Source organism: Coenobita brevimanus, chromosome 110 (genome assembly GCF_032717465.1).
Source record: "Coenobita brevimanus isolate Jiangsu-jjx chromosome 110, ASM3271746v2, whole genome shotgun sequence".
Taxonomy (NCBI): domain Eukaryota; kingdom Metazoa; phylum Arthropoda; class Malacostraca; order Decapoda; family Coenobitidae; genus Coenobita; species Coenobita brevimanus.
This window is the reverse complement of record NC_137063.1, coordinates 27597077-27622542: the sequence shown is the minus strand read 5'-3', so window position 1 is coordinate 27622542 and position 25466 is coordinate 27597077. Positions and strand designations below refer to the sequence as shown.

General features: G+C 40.5%; 1 protein-coding gene across 1 annotated transcript in view; it reads right to left on the bottom strand.

The window, feature by feature from the left end:
- msps (msps cytoskeleton-associated protein 5) overlaps positions 1–25466 on the bottom strand; it is a 608635-nt gene that overhangs the window by 5306 nt on the left and 577863 nt on the right. The window contains exon 33 of the mRNA XM_080286226.1: positions 21861–22047. Within this exon, the coding sequence (XP_080142352.1) occupies positions 21861–22047 (187 nt within the window). The remainder of the gene's footprint in view (positions 1–21860; positions 22048–25466) is intronic.

The following is a 25466-nucleotide window of genomic DNA, read 5'->3' as shown; positions in this document are numbered from 1 at the left end:
TATAGCCAAAGTGTACACTCGGAAGCAATAACTGCCATCCCCCCCTTTTCCCTCACTAACCAGAGCCACATGCTAGTTATGTGTGTTACCTTTGGGTATCTCCCTCATCACCTCACTCTCAATTTACTCTCTTAGTATTGGTTCACCGCAGAGTGAAGTTCATGATCACTGGTTTGGGACAGCAAGGACACAGGCAAGGGGGTTGCAATTACTGCTTCTGAGTGTGATTAGAAAACAAATAGGAATAAAAGTTAAATAAATGTAGAACTGAAATGAGTCTAGTATTTAGAAGCAAAATGAACTTATGGACAGCTTCCACAGAGAATGAAAGGTTAACCCCTTCAATACCATATTTATATAATTTTAATCTTGGTTCTCTAAAACATTTTTACAGATTATCCTCACAAGGGACAAACACGATTATTTACTAAAATACTGCATGAGACTGCAGCTGGGAAAGTAGTAACATTAATAGATGAAATTCCTAACCCATGCAAGCATGAAACTCTCCTCTTACAAAATGTACATAATAGATGCTGTATATGGGAACGATCACTCATACAGAAGAGGTTAATAGTTTCTAATACCTTTAGTTCACAGGGCTATAGGAAAGGTCAAAGTGGAAAGGTTAATATTGTAGTTTCTAACCCCTTCAGTCCTACCTTCACTAATAATTCATTTGGGGGTGTCAGGAAGGCATTAAAAAAGACATACTGAAGGGAGTACAGTAAACTCTCACTTATCAGTCGTCACAATATCCGACCCAATGCAATATCCGGCACGGCTATCTTGGCTCTATTAAAGCAATATCTGGCAATTTTTATGCAACATCTGGCATTGAAACGAGACATAACCGGCAGTCCAGTGCAATAGCCGGCATTGAGGGGTCTCAACCGGCTTGTACGCGGTAGCCAACTGGTGTCAGGGGATATCCCGAAATTCAGGAGCCATTGAAAACACCTGAAGCAGGCCAGCCACTCAGAATCCATTGTGGGTGTGGCATATCTGGTGTGCCAAGAATACCACTGCGCTCTCATTCTTGTGTGGAGATGTCGTAGAGTCAAGACGTGCCTGTGCACTCCCACTCTTCTGACCATGCAGTTGCAAAACCCTGGTGCGTTGACTAACTCTGTGGCATCCTATGTTCAAGTTATTATACTGTATTGTATTGCAAAGCTAACGGCCTGTCAGTGCTCATGTCCCAGTGCTCTACTGTGATTGTTAAACTATCCGTGCTGTACTGTATTGTACTGTTTATGAGTGCGAACCCCCTACTGTTGTTTCTCCCCATCGATGCCAACACCTGGTGAGCACATACATTAGTAAACTATGTACAGTACTGTATTACTGTACTGTATCATTACTATATTGCATTTATATGCTTAGTTTTCATGTTTTACTCATGGTAAAGATTTTACGATAGAGGGTAAGGACAGCCAAAATCACAGTACCCAGCTAAAAGCCAAATGTTGTGCTAGATATGCAATATCTGGCATTTTGCTTTACCTGGAACAGGGCTTGGCTGAATTACAATGAATAATTGAGAGTTTACTGTATTAACAAGATGTACATCATCAAAGTTACTGGGAGAATGAGAGAACAATAAAGGAAAGATGAAGCAGAGAATCATATGAAGGATAGCAGCTTCGAATGATCAGAGGAGTAGGTAGGTGAACAGGCATACTGGCACACTTGTCATGGCTACTCGGGACAAACTCTTGGATTAGGCATCTGGTAACTTTAAAGATTTTAATCAGTGTATCCAGGAGATATCATTTTTAATTCATTCTTACTTCCATCAGACAATTTTATTCAGCCTGGGAAACATTTTTTGTCCTGAATGGTGGATTTAGGCTACATCTAACCCCTTTGTGTCAAAAAAATATCTAACCTAAGGTGAACAAAAATGTCAGAAGATGGCAAGAATAAAATGAACAGATATGTCTCAGCTCAATGGGTTAAAGGAATTACTAAAACAACTTTAATCTTACATGACACATCCTAGCCCCACAAACATCTGACAACCATGAGACATATTCCAGTGGGCTAACGAGATTCCCAAGCACCTCTTGCATCTTGATTTACAGTATTTTGCATATTATGCCAACATCCTCTTGCATATACACCTATCTATCATCCTGTCTTACACTGCCCCATCAGGAGTGTTGGGTGTACCTACTTAGTTCAGACATCAGGGTGAGTGGCCACTTGATCACCCCTGAGTGACTTATGTGAGCAATAAACCCTAACCACTTCTCGGATGTAATATTAACCAATATATACAGGAATAAACAGGTTGAGAGAGGTGCAAGACAGCCTCTGAAACCCACAGAACATCACCCTATACTGCAATGAGGAAGGTGACAACAAAGAAAGTACTAAGGCCAGGGGGAATGAGACAAACAGTTGTAATTGTTCATAATACATAACTGCCAGTGCTTATTATAGTATGTGCAAATTAGTACACTCAATCCTCATAAATCGTGGCAATTTGGGTCTGGACCACTGCCGTGATTTACAAATTCCGTGGTTTATAAATAATAACTCTTATGTGAAAAATGAATTTGGGTCTGGACTTTGGCCAACAACCCCCCACAGCACCCTACCTACACCTATCTAGGCATCATCAAACACAAACATACGATTTAGGAATATTCAGTGCATGTATTTAATAGAAATAAGCAATGTTAAGGGATCTCACCTTAATCTTATGACGAAATTGCTTAAGTGAATGGAGTGGGATGGTGTTGGGAAGAACTTAGAACCTCTCAGCACTTGTTCTTCCCAAACTCTTTTGCCAGCTTTGAAAACTTCTCTCCCCTCTCAACAAGACGAATGAGCTCCAAACGTTGACTGTACAACAATTGCAGCAGCTTCTTGACGCCATACTGCTTAGAGCTTTTCATTGGGGGGTCGGGAGGGGCCATGGCAGGTAGGAGGCGGGAGGAAGTTGCACAAAAAAGGCAGTTAGCTCTCGTACTCCACGGCGACGATCTGTAGTGTGCGGACTGGCGGGACAAGAACAACAACAACATGGTGGCATTAGTATGCACATATGCCACCAGGGACGCTCAGTGATTGGTTGTTGGATCGCGATTTTCAATTAGAATGCTGCGGTTTATGATTCTCCTCGGAAAAGGCGCACTGCGGTGCCTAGGTCTGCGATTTTCGTGACTTAATAGCAATTTAAGGGTGCCGGCAGTCTGACAGCCACTTAGCCGTGATTTACGAATCCGTGATTTATAAACACGCAATTTACGAGGATTAAGTGCATATGCAGTGACTCCCATTTCATGTAACCTCTTCACTATATGAGTTCTCCTCTATAATGGATAAAATCTTCAGACAGCAACCCAATAAAACATAAGACTGAAGGGGTTAATGTACACTGTTTCTAACCATTTCATTACAAGGGATCGCCCCCAATGAAGACTAAATAAAACTTGAAAGGATTAAAAATCAACTATCATTTTGATTACCCACCTAAAAACTGGACACTCCACTATGTGTAATGGTCCAAAATTTATTGGGCAAATTTGAGGATGACAAAAAGGGAAAATGGTAGAGAGTGTGGTTTACAGGGACACTGAACTTTAATGGTATAATAAAGCTCTTTCTAGGGAGCAGGCTGTAATTTAGATAAAATGGGTAGCAATTTAAATATCATCATCATCAACCTATCCCAATCTTTCTAATGACTGTACTATGGAGTGGGTTGAGGTAACTGACATGAGGTTGAAGCTGGCTGGCTATCATTAACTCAAAGAGGTACACATTCACGGGAAGTTCTATGTTATACACTCGCCCACCGCACTGACCTACTAATCTGAGATTAGTGGTAGTGAAGCTGTGGCCAAACTGTTGTCTATTTGATAACAGTGTGAGAGGGGGTGGGATGGGAGGGGGAAGGGCAGGAGCTATTGGCTCCCCCAGACTCACCTCCCACCAAAACTTCAACCCTCACACACACTGCTTCACTAGTACATGTCTTCCATGTACAGGAACTGTTGGGCTTAAGCGCATAACATGGAACTTTCCTTGAGAATATGTATACCCTCATAATGAGTCCTCGTTTTTTCTTTTGGTACTTGGGGTACAGTAAATTACAGAAAATCTGCCTATTAAAGTTCCACTGCCCCCTATTGCTAACATGGTTTGCTGATTTTTCCCATAATTTGCATGGAAGACAACTGTGATATTCTGGAACACATCCCCAACATTTAACAAGGTCTTCCTGTCCTATCATACCAGTATGTGATACCAGGCTGCAGATTTGGTAATCAGCCACACGATAATCACTCTAAGGCTCAGGACTTGCAAGTACACGAAGTTCGAGCCCAAGCTGACACCCTCAAACTATTAATGTAGAAGTCTTGCTGTACAACTTAGATTTTTAATTCCATGAATTTCCAAATACTGTTGTGGCAAACAGCAAGTTCTCATTTTATTCCAGAGGTTTCCAAATGTTATTGTGGCAAAAGTAGGCTGTCATTATAAACTACTTTATTTTATCTTATTTATTTACTTTTCTGCCAATAAGTCAACAGTAACCAGCTGGCAGCTTTAGCAGTCACTACTGGTTTATAGTACCTATTACTGTATATGGAAAAAGTTGTGATATTCATGAAGAGATCCCTGCAATATTACAGGTTCTGCTTATGTTGGTGCCTGATTAAGCTTCCAGCCCACAGAAAGCCTCAGCCAATCCCAATTTGGACGGTGATAAAGATGATGGGGAAGTTGGAATCGGATGATAATGATGATAAAAATTTATAACTTAACAATTTTAGAAATATGAGTAACAAATGTAGTACCGCCATAAAATGACTGACGATAAAACACACACACAAAATCTACTCTCTTAACCCATTCACTGTGGACTTAAACTCGCCAATGCACTTCCATTGTCCAATACAGGTAAAATTCCAGATGTTGATGCAGGGTATGTCCTACATTGTAAAACTGGACAATACTAAAAAAAAAAAAAAAAAAAAAAAAACAACAAAAAAGTGATCTATGAAGGACTGGGCCTGGGTTATACTGATGTATGTGTTTACAGACATCTCACCTCACGCTGTCAGGACGATCACTCGCCTCAACCGGTGTATCTGGCATAGTAAAGATTGTACTCTTCACTCTCAACTGGGTCTTTGATTTTACTGTTGGTATATTTTAACAATTTACATACAGCAATTCAGAATAAACAATCTGTATTCAGATACTTACAACATATTACTGTATCATCACAATGATTTTTAATTATGTCTACTGTTAAACACTACTAACAGAGAGAGAGTGAGGCTGGAAGCCCTCACCATTTCCATGGGAGAGTCTTCACACCAAAATCCTGTGTAAATTGTCCAAATGGAGGAATTATACCCATATCTAGCAAGATGTTTATTGGAGAGCTACAACAGCTGCAGCACAACCTGAACCCTTCAGTCAACCAAGACTGTTGTATATCCCACGTAATAGTATTTCCAAATGTGAACACAATTCTTCTACAGGGATGTGATGACACTTGCACCTACTATTCGTGTTGCAAACACAGTGGAGTGGGAATGGGGGTAGGGCACTCAGGACACTGTACTATACCTGGGTTTTCCTTTCTTGTCTGATTGATTTACCCAAAGAGATTTGAGAGCTTACTCGTGATCTCCTCACCTCATGTACACAGAAAACTAGGTCTGGATGAAAATGACAACACATTACCATACACAATTTCAGTTTCACTCAACAATTTATAAGTTTCACCCCATGAATCCAGGTGACAACCATTTTCAGTTTCACTCAACAATTTATTAGTTTCACCCCTTGAATCCAGGTGACAATCTTTTTTGTTTATTCCTGCTACTACCTTTTATTCAAATTAGAAGAGCCACTCACAATGAAAGGGGGGTCAAGAGGGCTATCTAATGCCTCCAGTTCGTCTCTCTCAAGCTAAGTAACACTATTACGGGATAGCATGGAAGAAATAATACATAACTGGGTTGAAGAGGTTAATTAGCATACTCAGGCAGGTAGCCATGTATTTACCTAATTGTGATATACAGGAAATGAGCTATGCTCGTGGGGTCCCGTCTCCATTTCTCGGTAAGTCGAATTTAGCTTTAAACTTGTTTCAAGTTTTTAGACTGGACGATCTCTTTGTCCAGGCTATTCCACAGGTATATACATCTATAAGGAAAACTATATTTCTTGATATCCTTCAGGCAACTTGGTTTCTTCAGTTTCATTCCGTGTCCTCTTGTTACTCTCTTATCCCATAAAAACAGATCTTCTTTGTCAATTTTATCTACTCCCACCATGGTCCTGAACACTGCAATCATGTCTCCTCTCTTCCTCCCTTCTTCTAGGGAAGGCAAATCCAGCTTTTCCAATCTCTCCCTATACGACAGATCTGCCAGACTGGGGACCATCTTGGTTGCTGTTCTTTGTATTCTCTCAATTTTGTTTATATCTTTCTTTTTGTGTGGAGACCACACTACTGCTGCATATTCTAACCTGGGGCGAATCATGGCCACTATCAATTATTTCATCATCTCCTCATCCATATAATGAAAAGCTACTCTTATATTAGTCAAGAGTTTATACATCTCTCTAACTGCCTTGTATTAGGTGTTTCATGTTACATTATCTTCACACAAAGTTTGAGAGGTCAACGTACACAAGGTATAAAAAAGTATTGGTGCACATTTGGCCCGAAACAATTTGACGCCAAGGACGATGGACTCTGGAAATGTTTGATGATTTTTCCCCCTTGTTGTCAAACATGCGTACATAAGTACATCATAGATAGGTTCCATATGACAACTTATGGCTGATATTGTTACTGGATGCATATTCAGATGATAATCAATTAATTTTCCAAGTATGACACAAGCTATATTAATCATTTCGGATATTATCGTACCCCTCCTGCGCGATAATTTTTTTACTTTGTGTACGCAGTGGCCTACCAACATTATACTTCTCCATCACTTCAGTTTCATCTCTCTATCACTGTACAAAAATACTCCATTCACTCAATTCAATTCACAAGCAATGTACTATGCCCTCTATGCATTGCAGTCCCTCACAACAGAACACACATACTTCATGCATCTCACATTCACAACATAGACAATTCTTCAACATGCACTCTCTGGAAGCCTCTGGACGAAGTTGCATGTCTCCTACCAAATCAACCTGGGGTCACTACCTGTTACTGTCCCCACTTCCCCCTTCCATATAAACCTTCATATACAGTACTTCACTGTTACACTTACCAGTTTCCTATCAAAACTCCTTCCCAAATTTTTTAGAAATCAATCAGTGGTCTCAGGTATAAAGCTCATCACTAAATGGGCGTGTGTTTTCAACCTTTATGTTAAGAGAGGTCCTTTTTAAGCAAAACTGTTTAGTCATTAAAAAATGCAGTGCCTAATGTATAACCAGAAAACTAGGTCTGGATGAAAATGACAACACATTACCATACACAATTTCAGTTTCACTCAACAATTTATTAGTTTAACCCCTTGAATCCAGGTGACAACCTTTTCTCTTTATTCCTGCTACTACCTTTCACTCAAATTAGAAAAACCACTTTAAAAAAAATAATAATAATAATAAATATTGTACTCGATGTCTCACTTCCCTTTAAACTAATCTCTATTTAATCCTACATAAATCCTTATGCCTGTTCCCCAACAGCCAAAGCAATAAAATCTCTCATTAACCCCTTCACTGGTTCTGTGGTACTTAACCCTTACCTCCCATGGACACCACATGACAAGGAGAGGAGCATCCCAGGCAGCAAGTGACACACGGGATTTTCTACATAGGGAGTGAAATATAGTCACTACAAGATAAAATATGCTTGCAAAGATTTCTTTTGTGCTACATGTAGAGGAAAGAATTAACTTGAATTAGGATAATTAATTTTATATATATATATATATATATATATTGTATATATACAGTACCCCTGCATCCAAGACGGGTTTGTCCAAGACATTTTGTGTCAAAGAAGGAAACCATAAATATTAATCCAAAACATTGCTGTAATACGGTTGCATATGTCCAATACAGAACCAAAGGTTCATGACAGCCCACATCTGAGGAGAGTACAGCCATGATGGTTTTACCCCGTCCAACACAATTCCCACGCCCGGGAGAGTGACATGGTTGAGATGTTGTCCAATGAAATATTGGCATCTGGTCACATGATGAGCAAGTGAGGCCTGCTTTTCTCTCTCTCACCAGTGCATCGTGGACACAGTGCGTGTTGCACTCAGCGTTTGCTCCTAGGTTATTGCCTCTCCTTACGGAACCATGCCTAGGAAACCGTCTGCTAACCACCTGAAGTACCGCCATCTACCTCAGGATACTAGGCCAAAAATAATTGAGCTACTAAGCTGGAGGTTAGCTCAGAAACAAGGTAAGGAAATTTGTTTTGGTGCCAAAACAGGTTTAGGTTGATGTTTTTACAGGCACTTTTCGAAGATTCTGTGACAATATTAGATTTTTTCCACGAGGTCTTGTGTTGGGCCCAAGACATTTTTCATCCTAGATGGGACCTTCAGGTGACAATATTACAGTCTTGGGCACGAGGGTACTGTGTGTATATTTATCTATCTATCTATTGCCAGATGCCTCAATCCCGTTCGGGGTGGCCACAAACAAATCGCCTATACGTCGCCCTGTCCCCCACCATTTCACTGCCCCCCTCCCAACTCACCCCCCCCCTCTCTCCACCCCATCCCTCCATCTCATCCTCAGCCTCCCCCTCCCTCTTCCCCCCTCCACCTCACTCACATACACTCTCTTCGTCAGTCTTTCACCCTCCTCCATCCTCTCCACATGGCCAAACCACCTCAGTGTATTCCTCCTAATGCTTCCTATCACATCCACATCCACACCACAATGCTCCTTTATACCCTCGTTTGTCAGCCTGTCTCTCCACGTGACTCCACAGGCTCCTCTTAAATAACTCATTTCCACTGCTCTCACTCTTGACTTGTGTCCTTCCAGCAACGTCCAAGCTTCACTTCCATACGTTAGAGTTGGTATCACAATACTATCATGTAGTAACTTTTTCACTTCCATGCTCACTTCCCTGCTTCTTATCACTGCTTTCCAGGAACCAGCAACCTTTCTTCCCTGCTGTACCCTTTCAAGCACTTCACCCTCCAAACCTCCATCCTTACTCATCACACTACCCAAGTACTTAAACGTACTCACATTTTCCAATTCCTCACCATCCAACCTCGCTGTACATTCACTGACTTCACCTCTCTCAAAGACCATCACTTTACTCTTCCCTACATTCACCTTTAGATTCCGTTTCTTACACACTCTCCCAAACTCATCCACCAAGCCTTGCAGCTCTCCTTCGTCTTCACTCAACAACACAGTACCATCTGCAAACAAGAGTACAGAGAGTTTCCAAACACTACCCTCTCTCACCAGGGCCACTCCAACATCCACTACCCTACCTTGTACCTCTTTTATTACCCCATCCATGTACAGATTGAACAACCATGGAGACAAGACACATCCCTGTTTCAACCCAACCATCAAAGATAAAAATTCATTCAGTTCACCATCTACATGCACTGCAGCCTTACCACCATCCATACTCTTCACAGCATTCAACAACTTCCCATCTACTCCATATATTCTTAATACTTTCCACAATCCTTGTCCATCCACCCTGTCATATGCTTTCTCCAAATCCATGAAGGCCGCATACAAATTCTTTCCCTTCTCTAGAAACTTTTCCACTTAAGATCTAAGAATGAATATCTGATCTACACAACCTCTTCCCTTCCTAAAGCCTCCCTGTTCTTCTCCAACTAATTCCTCTGTTCTTTCTCTAACTCTGTCAGTAAGTATCCTACCATACACTTTTCCTATTATACTAAAAAGACAGATGCCCCTATGATTACCACACACTTCTTTTTCCCCTTTTCCTTTGTACAAGGGAATAATTATACCTGACTTCCAATCCTCCGGGACTCTAACTTCCTCCCAGGCCAATCTCCACATTTTCCACATCCATTCTACTACTATCTCTCCCCCATACTTCAGCATTTCACCACACACTCCATCAATTCCTGGGGCTTTCCCCAATTTAACTTTCTTCATTGCTTCCATAACTTCTATCCTACTGATTTCTTCCTGTCTTCTCACCTCCCTCCTCCTCCCAGCCATTCCCCAGCGACTTATACTCGCATTACTTCCATCCTCTATGTTCAACAATTCCTTAAAGTGTTCTCTCCATCTGCTCACTTTTTCTCCCTTCTCCACTAGTAATCTACCATTTTTATCTTTCACTCCCCTGCTAACTTCACTTCCACCCTGTCTTACTCTTTTCACCTCTTTCCAGAACATTTTCTTACAGTCCCTCCACGTTACACTCAAGTTCCTTCCAAATTCCTCATCCACTCTCTTCTTACACTCTCTTAGTAATCTTTTCACCTCTCTCTTTCTTTCTACATATAACTCTCTCTTCCGCCTCTCAACTTCTTCCACACCCCTGTTTCTCATCCATTCATTGTATGCTTTCTTTTGTGCCACAGCCTGTCTCATCTCTTCATTCCACCACGCTGTTCCTTGCACACCCCTCCGTCTTCTCTTCATCCCACACACCACATCACATGCTGCACATATTTCTTCTGTAAATATCCTGCACACACCTTCCACATCTCCCATCTGCTCCAATTCATATTTGCCCAATCATTCCTCCACTTCTCTCTTATACTCTGCCTTTTTCTCATCCTCTTGTAACCTTTCCACTCTCCTTACAAATACTCCTTCTTCCCGTCCTTCCCTTCTTCTATTTCTCCATCCTAATTGGACCTTGATTCTGGCCACCACCAAGTAGTGGTCAGAAAGTCCACTGCCCCAACCTCTCTAAGCTCTTGCATCCATTACGTATTTTTGGATCCTTTCATCCACACACACATAGTCAATCATTGCCTTCCTTTCATTCAGTTCACCACCCACCCTTCTCATCACTCGCCATGTATACCTGTGGATCATTTTGTGCCTGAAGAGGGTATTGGCTATTACCAACCCCCTCCCAGCACAAATGTCCACTAACGCACTGCCATTCTCATCTATCTCAGCAGGCGCACCCCACTCACGAGCTATTCCATCCACCTTCACATTCCCTACTTTACTATTCATATCATCGATCAAAAACACTCTCTCAATCCTTCCAAACTTTTCCATGCACACTTCCACATTTGTCCAGAACTCTTAGGTCACTCTGCTTGCACGATCTTGCGTTGGCGCATACACACACACAATCGCCCATATTTATATTCCAACTTTCAATCTTACCCACACAATCCTTGACCCAACTGATCCATACGCTTTTATGCTCTTCTTCCTTCTTTTACTCACAACTATACATACTCCTTCTTTTGCCCTTTCATTCTCACCTACTCCTGCATATATACCCCATCCATACTCCCATTCTCTCACACTCTCACCTCTCCATTTCGTTTCAGTTATTCCGCATACATCAACTTTCGCACCCTCAAGCACCTGGACATTCTCCCTCTCTTTCACCTCATCATTAGCTCCCCTTACATTCCATATATAAATATATATATATATATACACACACATAAAGCTACTGCAAATTGACTTAAGACAGCCCTCCACATGGTATTAAAAAACACAGAAATCATAGTACATCACAATATTTGTTCATGAAATGCCATTCATCAATATGAAATCACGTTTCCCTTGTTTTTCAGGACCAGTTGGATGCATTTTGGCATGGAATCACTTAGATCTTTAAAGAAATCTAAGGACATTTCTTTGCACCAAACATTTGTCAGTTCAGTTTTGAGGTTGTCTAGATTGGATGTCTTCTTCTCTGCCATGATTTTCTTCATTTTTGCCCAGCAGTTTTCTATCAGACTTAGATCCGGACTGTTGCCAGGCCAGTCGAGGACCTCAATCCGATTATCCTGAAGCCATTTTGTCACCTTTCTTGACCTGTGACATCGAGCTGAATCGTGCATGAAAAAGTCGCACCCACGAATAGCAAAAACCTTTAACAAATGATCTTTCAGAACTTCAATGTACCAGCCACCATTCATCGTCAAGTTCTTGAGATGAAAGTAGAGGCCTTCCCTTCCCATTTCACCTAAGAATAACCCCCATACCATTACCGATTGTGGGTGCTTAACAGTTGGCACCGTGTATGCAGAGTCATATTGATTATGGGAGGCAGGGCGACGAACCTTGGCAGAACGCATCTGGAACACTTGAAATGTGCTTTCATCGGAAAACATAACTTTTCTCCCCTCATCCGATGTCCAGTGTGCATGCTTCTTGACAAACTGAATGTGCTGCTTCTTCATGCGGTCAGTGAGAAGTGGTTTCTTGGCTGCGGTGCGGCTTGGCAAACCCAGCTCCTTCTGCAAGCGGTGTTGGATAGTTTGAATTGAGACATTTTATAACAGCTGGGGATGCATTCTCTTCAATTCTGCTGCTGTCAGTCGGTGATTCTTGATTACTTCCCTCTTCAGAAGCGTATCTTTACCTCTGGAAGTTGTCCTCTTCTTTCCACCACCATGTTTGTGCTCTGGTACAACATCAGGTGGCAGGCCATGCGCTGCAGCAAGAATCTTCATGACAGTCGACTTTGTGTGTCCACTACCTTCACAAATCATGTTGACATTATCATGCCTCCATGCAATGATATGGACCCTCTCATCCCTTGAGCAGTACTTTCCAGGGATGACAACTCGATTTTAGGAAAATTACAGGGCAAACAGTAATGCATACCAAAAAGGAGGGAGATGCAAGCTCGGAGCAACGGGAACATATACTCCCGCTCTCGCTTCTGGGCAAGCACTGACGTGCTGAGTGTTTCACCACCTCCTGCCAACACCAGAGGAGTTGCTAGTTACTTCTTGCCCAAAAAATTCACTTGGCAGAGATGGAAACACAAAGCAAAGACAGACAACTCTCCCATAGCAATTGTGTGTGTAGGTCCTAGAGTCAATTTGAGGTGGATGTACAGTTGTGAAAATTTAGGTGTGGGAAAAAAGGGAATGCAAGACTGAAGGGAAGCGCTTGAGAGTGAAAGTGAAGGGGAGAGCATGGCCTCTCTGGCATGCGCTAGCAGCACTGCGTGTGTGTTGTGAGGAGCAGTGTGAACAGCTGATCAAGAGTCAACATCACAACACTTGTCTCACAATCTTAGTTATTAGAACGTATGAATGATCACCACTGCTGGTTTCCTTCCCCCCCCCCCCATTCTTGGTTATGTAAATGAATGGATGCCTACAACCGCCAGTTTCGCCTTTTATTTTACGATGGAGTGAAGTGCAGGTGGATAGAGAAGTGATGACGATGCAGCAGCGGTAGCCATTACAAGTTGAGGTCCAGTGTACCATCACTATGCATCAACATCACAGATTATGCTATTTTCTCATAATTATTTACAGTACTTAATAAAATTATTTCTCTTATGGTACTGAGTTTTTCAATGGCCTAACTAATTCATTTCTAAGAAAAATTAAAACTGAATTGCATATTACATACGAGTGGTTGAAGGGAGAACAAAAAATATAAACAAGAGGGTACCTGACCAGAAAAAATTGGTATCAATGGTTTTAGGCATCGACAGGTATCTTAGGCACCTAACCCCTGTCGATAATGAGGGTGTACTGTATGCGTGAGCATACATGCGTTGTGTGTGTGTGTGTGTGTGTGTGTGTTCTTACCTACTTGTATCTTTACAGGAATGAGTCAAGCTCGTACACTCCCGTGTCTTAAACCATAATTATCGAACATATCCTTAAATTTGTGAATTGTTTTGGCACACACTATTTCATTTGGTAATGCATTCCATTGATCAATTGCTCTGTTTGGGAAACTGAATTTCCTTACGTCTTTATCACCTCTCTTCTTATACAGTTTTTTGCAGTGTCCTCTTGCTGATGCTTCTCCATATGTTAAGTAATCATTTATGTCTATTTTCTCCTTCCCTGATATGCACTTATATAGCATTATCATGTCACCTCTTTTCCTTCTCTCCTGTAGTGTTGGTAGATTCAGTTTATTAGTCTTTCTTCGTAGCTTAGGTCCCTTAAGCTTAGTATCCATCTTGTAGCAGCCCTTTGAACTTTTTCAATCTTGTCTATGTGTATTTTGAGATGAGGACTCCAGACTACTGATGCATATTCCTGGGTTGGTCTAATGAATGATGTTATTATCCTTCTTAGCATGTCTTCATTTATGTATGTGAATGCTATTCTCATATTTGCAAGCAGTGTATACATGTTCCGTACCTTCTCGCTGATGTGGTCAGCTGGAGATAGTCTGTTATTGATAATCACACCTAGGTCCTTCTCTCTTTCTGATGTGTATAGGGTTTTATTTCCTAACTTATAATCCCCTTTTTCCACTTTTACCAAACTTGATTACATGACACTTGTCCACATTGAATTCCATTTGCAATGTATTACTCCACTCATGAAGTTTATTTAATTCTTCTTGTAGCTCTTCACAAGAGTCTGTGTTAGTAATTCTCCTTTGTATTTTTGCATCATCTGCAAACATATTCAGAGAGCTCTCATTTCCAGTGTTACTGTTTATATCATTTATATACACTAAAAACATGATTGGTGCCAGCACTGAACCCTGTGGTACTCTACTAGTCACTTCTTTCCATGATGAGTAGTTTCCCGTTAGTACTGTTCTCATTTCTCTTTTTATGAGAAAATCTTGCATCCAACAAAACAGTTTGCCTCGAATTCCTCCTTGATGGTAGTTTCCATAAAAGTCTTTGGTGTGGTACTGTGTCAAATGCTTTCTTGAAAACTAAATAGATACTGTCCACCCATCCTTGTCTTTCCTGTATTGTGTCTGTTACTCTGTCATAGTAGCTCAACAGATTAGTAACACATGATTTTCCTTTTCTGAAACCAAACTGTCTTTCTGTTATCATACTGTGTTCTTCTAGATGATTTACCCAAGCTTTTCTTATAAGCTTTTCTAATACCTTGCTTACAACACTGGTCAGTGATACTGGTCGGTAGTTGAGTGGATTTTGTCTATTTCCTTTCTTGAATAAGGGGAAAATATTTGCTTTCTTCGAAATATCAGGTAGTTTACCCTGACTCAAGGATTTCTTGAAAATTAAATATAATGGTTTACTTAACTCCTTTGCACATTCTCGTAGTACCCAACATGAAATTTCATCAGGACCAATTGCTTTTCCTCTGTCTATTTTACTTAACTCCTCCTGTATTACTTTTTCTGCTATTTGTATATCTGGTAGTATGTGTGGACATACATGTTCCACATAGTCCCTCTCAAAAATTTTTTCTTCTGTAAAAACTAATTGGAAATTCTTATTTAGTGCTTCACAAATATCTTTCTCTTGTGTATAAGTGATTCCCTCGTCCGTAATGGATTGTATTATATCTTTTACTTTGGTTTTGCTTCTGATATAGCTGTAAAACAGCTTTGGTTGATCACTACTTTTATTTATTATATCCTCCTCAAACTGTTTTTGGGCTTCCCTCCTTATTCTTGTATAATCGTTTCTTGTCTGTTTGTAATTATTATACTCCCTTTCACTATTGTGTCTCCTGTATCTATTCCACAACAAATCTCTTCTTACTTTTGATTTTTTACATTCTGTATTTCTCTCCGTTACAGGTGGCTTTACATTGAGTGACAAGCCAAATGGTTTCCCGCAAGCCAAGAAACCATTTACAACGCTGGGTGGTAACCATATAACCAAACCATATGTGCTCCCTACGTGTCAAGTGGGTTGGTGGAGGGTTAGTGCCCCTCTCTGTAAAACAAATAACTCGAAGTCAAATGGCCACCCTTTACGGGATTGTGGCGTCTGGCAATAGATAGATAGATAGATAGATTGAACCATTTCTGTATTTTCTTATCTGCTTCTTTGTGTTGTGGGATGTACTTCTGGATTCCTATTTCATAAAATTCACAGAATTTTTTATATACAGCATTTAAATCTTGTCCTCTAAGCTCATTTTCCCAATCAACTTCTAAGAAATACTTCTTTAGGTCTTGATAATTTCCCTTTTTATAGTTTAGGTTCTTTTTGTAACACTGCTGTTAACTATGTCATATGCTATCCTGAAATTGTAATTTAGTACTGCGTGATCGCTTTGCCGAGTGGAGGGTGTTATATTAAACTGTCAATATCATTTTCTTGCCTAGTAAATATTAGATCTAGCATTGAAGGTACATCAAGTCCTCTTTTTCTGGTGGTTTCCCTCACATGTTGTGTTAGGAAAAACTCTTGCACAAGATCCAGGAGCTTTTGGTCCCAACAGCTTTCTTGGCTAATTATATCTAGAGTATTCCAATTTATATTTGTATTAAAATATCCAGTTAGTATAATTCTTTCCGATTTCTCTTCCATTTTACGTAGTAATGATCTTAAACTCTGAATTGTACTCTCTGCCAGGTCCTCATATTTGTCTCTTTCCCATGTGTTTGATCTGGGTGGCATGTACAAATTGGCTACAATTACTTTCCCTTCAGATGTGTTGATCTCTACTGCAATCAGTTCTACTTGTGATGGTATATCTAGTTTTATTTCACTGACTTTTAGATTTTTCTTAGTTAATATTATAATTCCTCCTCCTTTTTTTAAATTTCTGTCTCTTCTCCATATATTGTATTCCTCTAAGTTTAGAATGTCATTGGATATCCTTGGTGTTAATTTGGTTTCATTTAGGCATATTATTTGTGGTTCATTTTCTCTGACATAATCATTCATCTCTAGTAATTTAGATACCATTCCATCCACATTTGAGTACATCAACTTTATCATCTTGTTTATATACCTGTAATGACATGGTTCTACTACCTTCCTCCTTTTTATTCCCTCCTGTTTGTGTACCACTTTCGTACCTGCAATCCTATTACTTTGTAAAAAAATGTGTTCTTCTCCTCTTCTGATCTTCCCTCATTTTTTGTTTTTGCTTCCTCCCTCTTCTCTTTCAGTAATTCCAGTTCCTCTTGTGTTAGGCATCTTTTTATCCATACATTTTTGAACTCCTCTTTTTCCATTAGATTCTTTGCATTTTTTAGTATCTCCTCCACAGTGTTTACACTCTGGAAAGTCACCTTTAGAGGTCTTGTCTTGCTTTTCTCGTATTTCCCTAACCTTTTGTGTTCCTCTATGTCTTTACTACAGATTTCCTCTGATACTTCTTTCAGTAAGCTCATTACATTTGCCATCTCCTTTTTGTCTCTTGTGATCTTGTTTTTTAGTTCTTCCTCTTCTATACCAGTGATTACTATAGATTTGTTTGTATCTACTGAATCTCTGACTAACTTTGGATTGTTTTGGATTATTCTTTTCACTTCCTTTTTAATGCTTTTTTCCTCCACCCTTGTTTCTAAGTCTTTCTTTACTTTCACCATTTCAGCATACGTGGTTTCCACATCGTTTTTGTAGCTTTGCACAGCTTCAATCACCTATGTTATCCTCTCCTCAATATCACTGCTCTGATCTATCAGACTGCTTACTTGCCTAATTGTCTCTGTATCATTTTTGAACTCTTCCATAATACTCTCGTGATTGACTACTGTACTTGCCATTTCACTCATTTTCTTCCTAAGTGTACTCAATTCCACTGTTAGTTCACTGATGGTTGTGTCTTTCTTGTTGGCCTCCCTTCCTAGTTTTTCTATTTCTTCCTTTTGCAAGTGCATCTCCTTCTTTATTTCATCAATTTCATTTTTGAAAGCCACTTCCAGCTTGTGTACACGTTCAACCAGTCTATTGTGTGTCTCCACTTCAACCAGTTCTTGGTAGAAATCAACATCTTGCTTTCTACCTTTATCCCTTTTCTTTTCCAAATTTGCTTTACTGTGTGTGTGTGTGTGTGTGTGTGTGTGTGTGTGTGTGTGTGTGTGTGTGTGTGTGTGTGTTCTTACCTTACCTAATTGTATCTTTACAGGAATGAGTCAAGGTTGTACTGTCCCGTGTCTTAAACCATATTTATCGTACATATCCTTAAATTTGTGGATTGTTTTGGCACACACTATTTCATTCGGTAGTGCATTCCATTGATCAATTGCTCTGTTTGGGAAACTGAATTTCCTTACATCTTTATCACCTCTCTTCTTATACAGTTTTTTGCAGTGTCCTCTTGCTGATGCTTCTCCATATGTTAAGTAATCATTTATGTCTATTTTCTCCTTCCCTGATATGCACTTATATAGCATTATCATGTCACCTCTTTTCCTTCTTTCCTGTAGTGTTGGTAGATTCAGTTTATTTAGTCTTTCTTTGTAGCTTAGGTCCCTTAAGCTTGGTATCCATCTTGTAGCGGCCCTTTGAACTTTTTCAATCTTGTCAATATGCTTTTTGAGATGAGGACTCCAGACTACTGATGCATATTCCTGGGTTGGTCTAATGAATGATGTTATTATCCTTCTTAGCATGTCTTCATTTATGTATGTGAATGCTATTCTCATATTTGCAAGCAGTGTATACATGTTCCGTACCTTCTCGCTGATGTGGTCAGCCGGAGATAGTCTGTTATTGATAATCACACCTAGGTCCTTCTCTCTTTCTGATGTGTATAGGGTTTTATTTCCTAACTTATAATCCCAATCAGGTCTTTTTCCACTTTTACCAAACTTGATTACATGACACTTGTCCACATTGAATTCCATTTGCCATGTAATACTCCATTCATGAAGTTTATTTAATTCTTCTTGTAGCTCTTTACAAGAGTCTTTGTTAGTAATTCTCCTTTGTATTTTTGCATCATCTGCAAACATATTCAGATAGCTTTCATTTCCAGTGTTACTGTTTATATCATTTATATACACTAAAAACATGATTGGTGCCAGCACTGAACCCTGTGGTACTCCACTAGTCACTTCTTTCCATGATGAGTAGTTTCCTCTTAGTACTGTCCTCATTTCTCTTTTTATGAGAAAGTCTTGCATCCAACAAAACAGTTTGCCTCGAATCCCTCCTTGATGGTACAGTTTCCATAAAAGTCTTTGGTGTGGTACTGTGTCAAAAGCTTTCTTGAAATCTAAATAGATACTGTCCACCCATCCTTCCCTTTCCTGTATTGTGTTTGTTACTCTGTCATAGTAGCTCAACAGATTAGTAACACATGATTTTCCTTTTCTGAAACCAAACTGTCTTTCTGTTATCATACTGTGTTCTTCTAGATGATTTACCCAAGCTTTTCTTATAAGCTTTTCTAATACCTTGCTTACAACACTGGTCAGTGATACTGGTCGGTAGTTGAGTGGAGTTTGTCTATTTCCTTTCTTGAATAAGGGGACAATATTTGCTTTTTTCCAAATATCAGGTAGTTTACCTTGACTCAAGGATTTCTTGAAAATTAAAAATAATGGTTTACTTAACTCCTTTGCACATTCTCGTAGTACCCAACATGAAATTTCATCAGGACCACTTGCTTTTCCTCTGTCTATTTTATTTAACTCCTCCTGTATTACTTTTTCTGCTGTTTGTATATCTGGTAGTATGTGTGGACATGCGTGTTCCACATAGTCCCTCTCAAAATTTTTTTCTTCTGTAAAAACTAATTGGAAATTCTTATTTAGTGCTTCACAAATATCTTTCTCTTGTGTTTAAGAGATTCCCTCGTCCGTAATGGACTGTATTATATCTTTTACTTTGGTCTTGCTTCTGATATAGCTGTAAAACAGCTTTGGTTGATCACCACTTTTATTTATTATATCCTCCTCAAACTGTTTTTGGGCTTCCCTCCTTATTCTTGTATAATCGTTTCTTGTCTGTTTGTAATTATTATACTCCCTTTCACTATTGTGTCTCCTGTATCTATTCCACAACAAATCTCTTCTTACTTTTGATTTTTTACATTCTGTATTTCTCTCCGTTACAGGTGGCTTTACATTGAGTGACAAGCCAAATGGTTTCCCGTAAGCCAAGAAACCATTTACAACGCTGGGTGGTAACCATATAACCAAACCATATGTGCTCCCTACGTGTCAAGTGGGTTGGTGGAGGGTTAGTGCCCCTCTCTGTAAAACAAATAACTCGAAGTCAAATGGCCACCCTTTACGGGATTGTGGCGTCTGGCAATAGATAGATAGATAGATTGAACCATTTCTGTATTTTCTTATCTGCTTCTTTGTGTTGTGGGATGTACTTCTGGATTCCTATTTCATAAAATTCACAGAATTTTTTATATACAGCATTTAAATCTTGTCCTCTAAGCTCATTTTCCCAATCAACTTCTAAGAAATACTTCTTTAGGTCTTGATAATTTCCCATTTTATAGTTTAGGTTCTTTTTGTAACACTACTGTTAACTATGTCATATGCTATCCTGAAATTGTAATTTAGTACTGCGTGATCGCTTTGCCGAGTGGAGGGTGATATATTAAACTGTCAATATCATTTTCTTGCCTAGTAAATATTAGATCTAGCATTGAAGGTATATCAAGTCCTCTTTTTCTGGTGGTTTCCCTCACATGTTGTGTTAGGAAAAACTCTTGCACAAGATCCAGGAGCTTTTGGTCCCAACAGCTTTCTTGGCTAATTATATCTAGAGTATTCCAATTTATATTTGTATTAAAATATCCAGTTAGTATAATTCTTTCCGATTTCTCTTCCATTTTATGTAGTAATGATCTTAAACTCTGAATTGTACTCTCTGCCAGGTCCTCATATTTGTCTCTTTCCCATGTGTTTGATCTGGGTGGCATGTACAAATTGGCTACAATTACTTTCCCCTCAGATGTGTTGATCTCTACTGCAATCAGTTCTACTTGTGATGGTATATCTAGTTTTATTTCATTGACTTTTAGATTTTTCTTAGTTAATATTATAATTCCTCCTCCTTTTTTTAAATTTCTGTCTCTTCTCCATATATTGTATTCCTCTAAGTTTAGTATGTCATTGGATATCCTTGGTGTTAATTTTGTTTCATTTAGGCATATTATTTGTGGTTCATTTTCTCTGACATAATCATTCATCTCTAGTAATTTAGATACCATTCCATCCACATTTGAGTACATCAACTTTATCTTCTTGTTTATATACTTGTCATGACATGGTTCTACTACACACACACACACACACACACATACACACACACACACACACATACACACACACACACACACACACACACACACACCCTGTGTGTGTGTGTGTGTGTGTTTTATACCTTGTTCAGTCAATCAGCTAACCCCTTCACTTGCGGTCTCCCCCTAAGCTAACTACAGTCATCTGGTAACAAAAGTAAATAAGATATGGTATTGAGGGAGATAAATGTTTCTAACCCCTTCTCTACAAGAGGTCTTCTCTAACCTGAATAAAAACATCTGGCAGGAGTGAGAATAAATTAATGCATCATTGTACTGAAGAGGTTAATAAAGTATTTTTACTTCCCTGTAATATGATGCAATATCTAAGTTGTATAAAACCATAGGACAATATTAAAATTGCAATACAGTATACTAAACAAGATGTTATTATTTTCAGTACTTAACTGCAGGGTGAGCTGGCAAAGAAAATACAGAAAGTCTTCACTATAAACTGACTTTTTTTTCTTTCCATTATGTTTACAATAAATCAATTTAAGATCCACTGTAACATCTACTGCTACTTGGTCAGTTTCATCCAATTTACAGTAGCACAGAAAATGCTGTGATACTCTGGCACACATCCCTTATTTACAATGAAAACTGCCAGTAAGAGGATGGAATGGCAAAAAACATAAGGGAATGGGTGGTAAGGGAAGGAGTTGGGAGGAGAAGGAAGGGCATCTGGGAAGATAAAAGAAAGGAAGGGGCAGTTCAAATTTCCATTACACAATGTCTACCAGTACTGTACCGTACCTGAGTTTGTCCCATTCTCACAAGCTGGGGTAGTTGTCGCTGCCTTGCTCTCTGCTTGCCTCTCCATCTCCACCCGCTTCAGCCCACGCTCAATGTAGTTTTGGAAGAACTGTGATGATTTTCTAAGGAAGGGTTCTATGTCGGCCTCGGGATGCTTTAGCTTGAAGTCATACAGCTGAATCAAGCCCTGAAGTAACAGAACATCAAAATTACTCATTCTTTTCTCTATATACTGATTTTCTCTCATCTCTCATGGTATCTCCCAATTCTTTACCAGTGTTATCACAACCTTCCCCCTATTTCCCATTAAAATTGGGTCCAAGGGATCCAGAAACAGAAATACAAGAAACGTTGTAATTACAGTACTGTAATGTGTCCAGTTAAACAACCATTCATGCATCTTTCATGCCTTTGAAAATCTCAGCTCCATCTGTTATGGTACATCCTTGTAGTACATGGTAAATTGGGCAGCAAGGGACACCATGTCCTGCAAACCACATGTATCACAAATCATATGTTATACGGTCATCCCTTAACATCCGCGGTGGTTAGTTAACAGAGACACCAGAGAATGTTAAAAATCCGCGGATATCTGCTGGCCCCCCTTAAAAACACCTCTGGACCTCCCATTTCCTTATATAACTAACAAAAAACCCTGTGTGCATGTTTACAACCACTTTATTTAATACAAGAACATAAACAACTACTTTATTTAATACAAGAACACTAAAAGTTAAAAATAAAGAAATGTACTCCTGCATGGCCTCTTCTGACTACTGTGCTCATCCCAGCTCCCTCCAAAAGGAAGAGTGTTGCAGTATATTTCATTCACTGGATAATGCCATTACTGTACTAAAATAGCCACAAACAGTGCCTGGGATAATGTTACAGTGTCAGCAGAGTTCAATGAATTTTTTTTTTCTGTAGCCATCCATGGATATTCAAAACCATGTATGTTAAAACCGCAGATGTTAAGGGATGACCGTATGTATTACTGCTCTACGTATAAAATAGTTTATAAAGATTCCAACGTGCTTGCATGCGTCGGCATTAGTCACCTAATGGTGTCTCTCCATGCTGCTCAATCTCTCCAGCCTCCCTATTCAGTCTCTCATCCCTGAGGTCACACTCTATGACCTCATCCCAGGTCTGCTTCTCACAATCTTACACCTGACGTTTGCACTTCTCACCTTCTGCACCCAACTGTCATCCTCCATCCTCATAACACATTCAAACTATCTCAACCAACCTCTCCTCATCACAACACCAATACATTCCAGTCCAATCCTTTCTCCTAGCTCCCTCAGGCCTCACAATCACGGAAGCACTACACGTCCATCTACTAACTGCCATTTCTGTGTGTTTAAGTCTATGAATATCGTCTTCATTTATTGCCCTGGTCTCACTAGCATATAGCATTACACACATAATGCATACCGCAAACAAAGGTCCCTTAGCATGGATGGAGAGTCCTCTCAATGTCAGGGTATGAACAGCTACCTGAATTCCTCCAATTACTCCTTACCCTAGTCACACAGCTACCTCCAGCCCTGTCTCCAGCACATAACATCTCCCTCAAATAGCAAAACTTTTCCACACTCAAGAGACTCTCCAGCAAGATCTGACAACCTCTACAAGCTCTTCCCGACAAACCCACACATTAAATCAGCTTTCCTTTGCAGTCTACCCCTAATACCCATTGCAGTCTACCTCTTAGGCACCCATTTATCACAAACACTGCACAAGATGGAGTTATTTCCCACACCCTTGTAGCAAATTGCACATGGCCACACCTTGCTTTGACAGGACCAACACCATCCCGAGACATCATCACTTTAGTTTTATCCGAATTTACTCCCTGGACAAAACTGTGGTATACACATAGGGACTGCTTAGTTAGGAATGCTAAAGCAGTGTGCGTGGTGTGGCAAGAGTAACAACAAAAAAGAAAGGTACGGCATGATGGGATGAAGAGGTTAAGAGAGCATTGTAAAAGAGGAAGAAGTGGATTGAGAGGTTGCAGGAAAGGGCTTCAACTGAAATAAGAAATACAGTTATCACTCTAATATCTGGATGCCCAATAACCGAACATCCCCACTACCCGGACCTTATCGTCCTGGGATCCAACATTCCCAAAATGGTCTGGGGGGAAAAAAAAAAAAAAAATGTCCCCATCTGTTATTTGAACTTGCCGCGCGCGCCGCGGGAGAGCATTGTTTTGGTGCATCATTCCTCAGATGTCTGATAGAGTGCCGCTGCATCCTCCCCACTTCCCGCTTGTCTCTCACCGCGACTGGACCTACGCTCTTCGCAATGGCTGCCCACGTGCTCGCTTTTGTGGTGATGCCCTACCTGCTGGAGGGCCTCCTGCTGCTCTCGGGCCTCCTCTTAGTGTGTGTGATGATGGCCCCGCCACCTGAGAAAAGGAAGAGAGTGGTGTTGACTCTGGAAAAGAAGAGGGAGATATAGGAAAAAGTTGATGCAGGTTGGTCTTCTTCCCGCATTCTCCGCGAGTATAACCTGGCCCGGTCGACTTTGTTCGATATCAAATGGTTCCCGAGACAAACTCATGCAGTACACAGCTGACTTCTCGTCGAGAAGCAAACGCAACGTGGAAAGGAAGGTTATGTTTACCCCCAAGTTTGCAGAAATCGACCGATCCACGTTGATTTGGTACCGACAGCAACGTGCAGCTGGTGTGATGGTACGTGGAACGGAGCTGAAGGCTGCTGCTGAGAAGTTCGCAAGGCTTCACGACGCCCTAGACTTCAAGGCATCCGAGGGTTGGCTCTTCGCGTTCAAGTTGCGACATGCCCTTACTAACCATAAAGCACATGGCGAAGCATTGGACGCTAACGAGGATGGAGTTGACGAGTTTCGGCACAAGGTGAAAGGCTTGATCGACAGGGAGGGCCTAACTCTCGGTCAAGTCTACAATGCTGATGAAACTGGCCTATTCTATCGCTCGCTGCCAACGAACACTCTAGCCGAGGAGACGGAGAAGCAAGTACCTGGCCGCAAGCTTTCCAAGGAACGGATATCTGCTTTGTGTTATGCCAGTGCTAACGGCATGCACCAGCTTAAGCCCGTTGTTGTTGGCCGTGCAAAGCAGCCTCGGTGCCTTCGTGGGGTGATGGAAGTCCTTCCTGTCATCTGGTACCATTCTTTGAAAGCATGGTTCACAGCTGTGATTTTCAAAGACTGGTTTCACCATCACTTCGTCAAGGAGGTCATCCATTACCAGACGAAGACACTGGGAATCCCTCGCGACCAGGTAAAGGCTCTCCTTCTGCTCGACAATGCACCTGCCCACCCGTGCGACAAGGACTTGGTTGCTGAGAATGGCCGTATTAGGTGCATGTTTCTGCCACCTAATACGACTGATCTCATTCAACCCATGGACCAAGGAGTGATCGTGGCAACAAAGCGCCTATACCGTCGGAAGTTCCTGGACGAGGTGATGGTTGTTCTCGAGAACGAGGACGAGCGCAGGGAAGGACGGGACACACGAGGCATGCGGACTTTAGAAAACCTTCGCCGCTACAACATCAAGTCTGCGCTGTACAACTGGGCTAGTGCATGGAAGGAAGTCCCTGTGAAAACTCT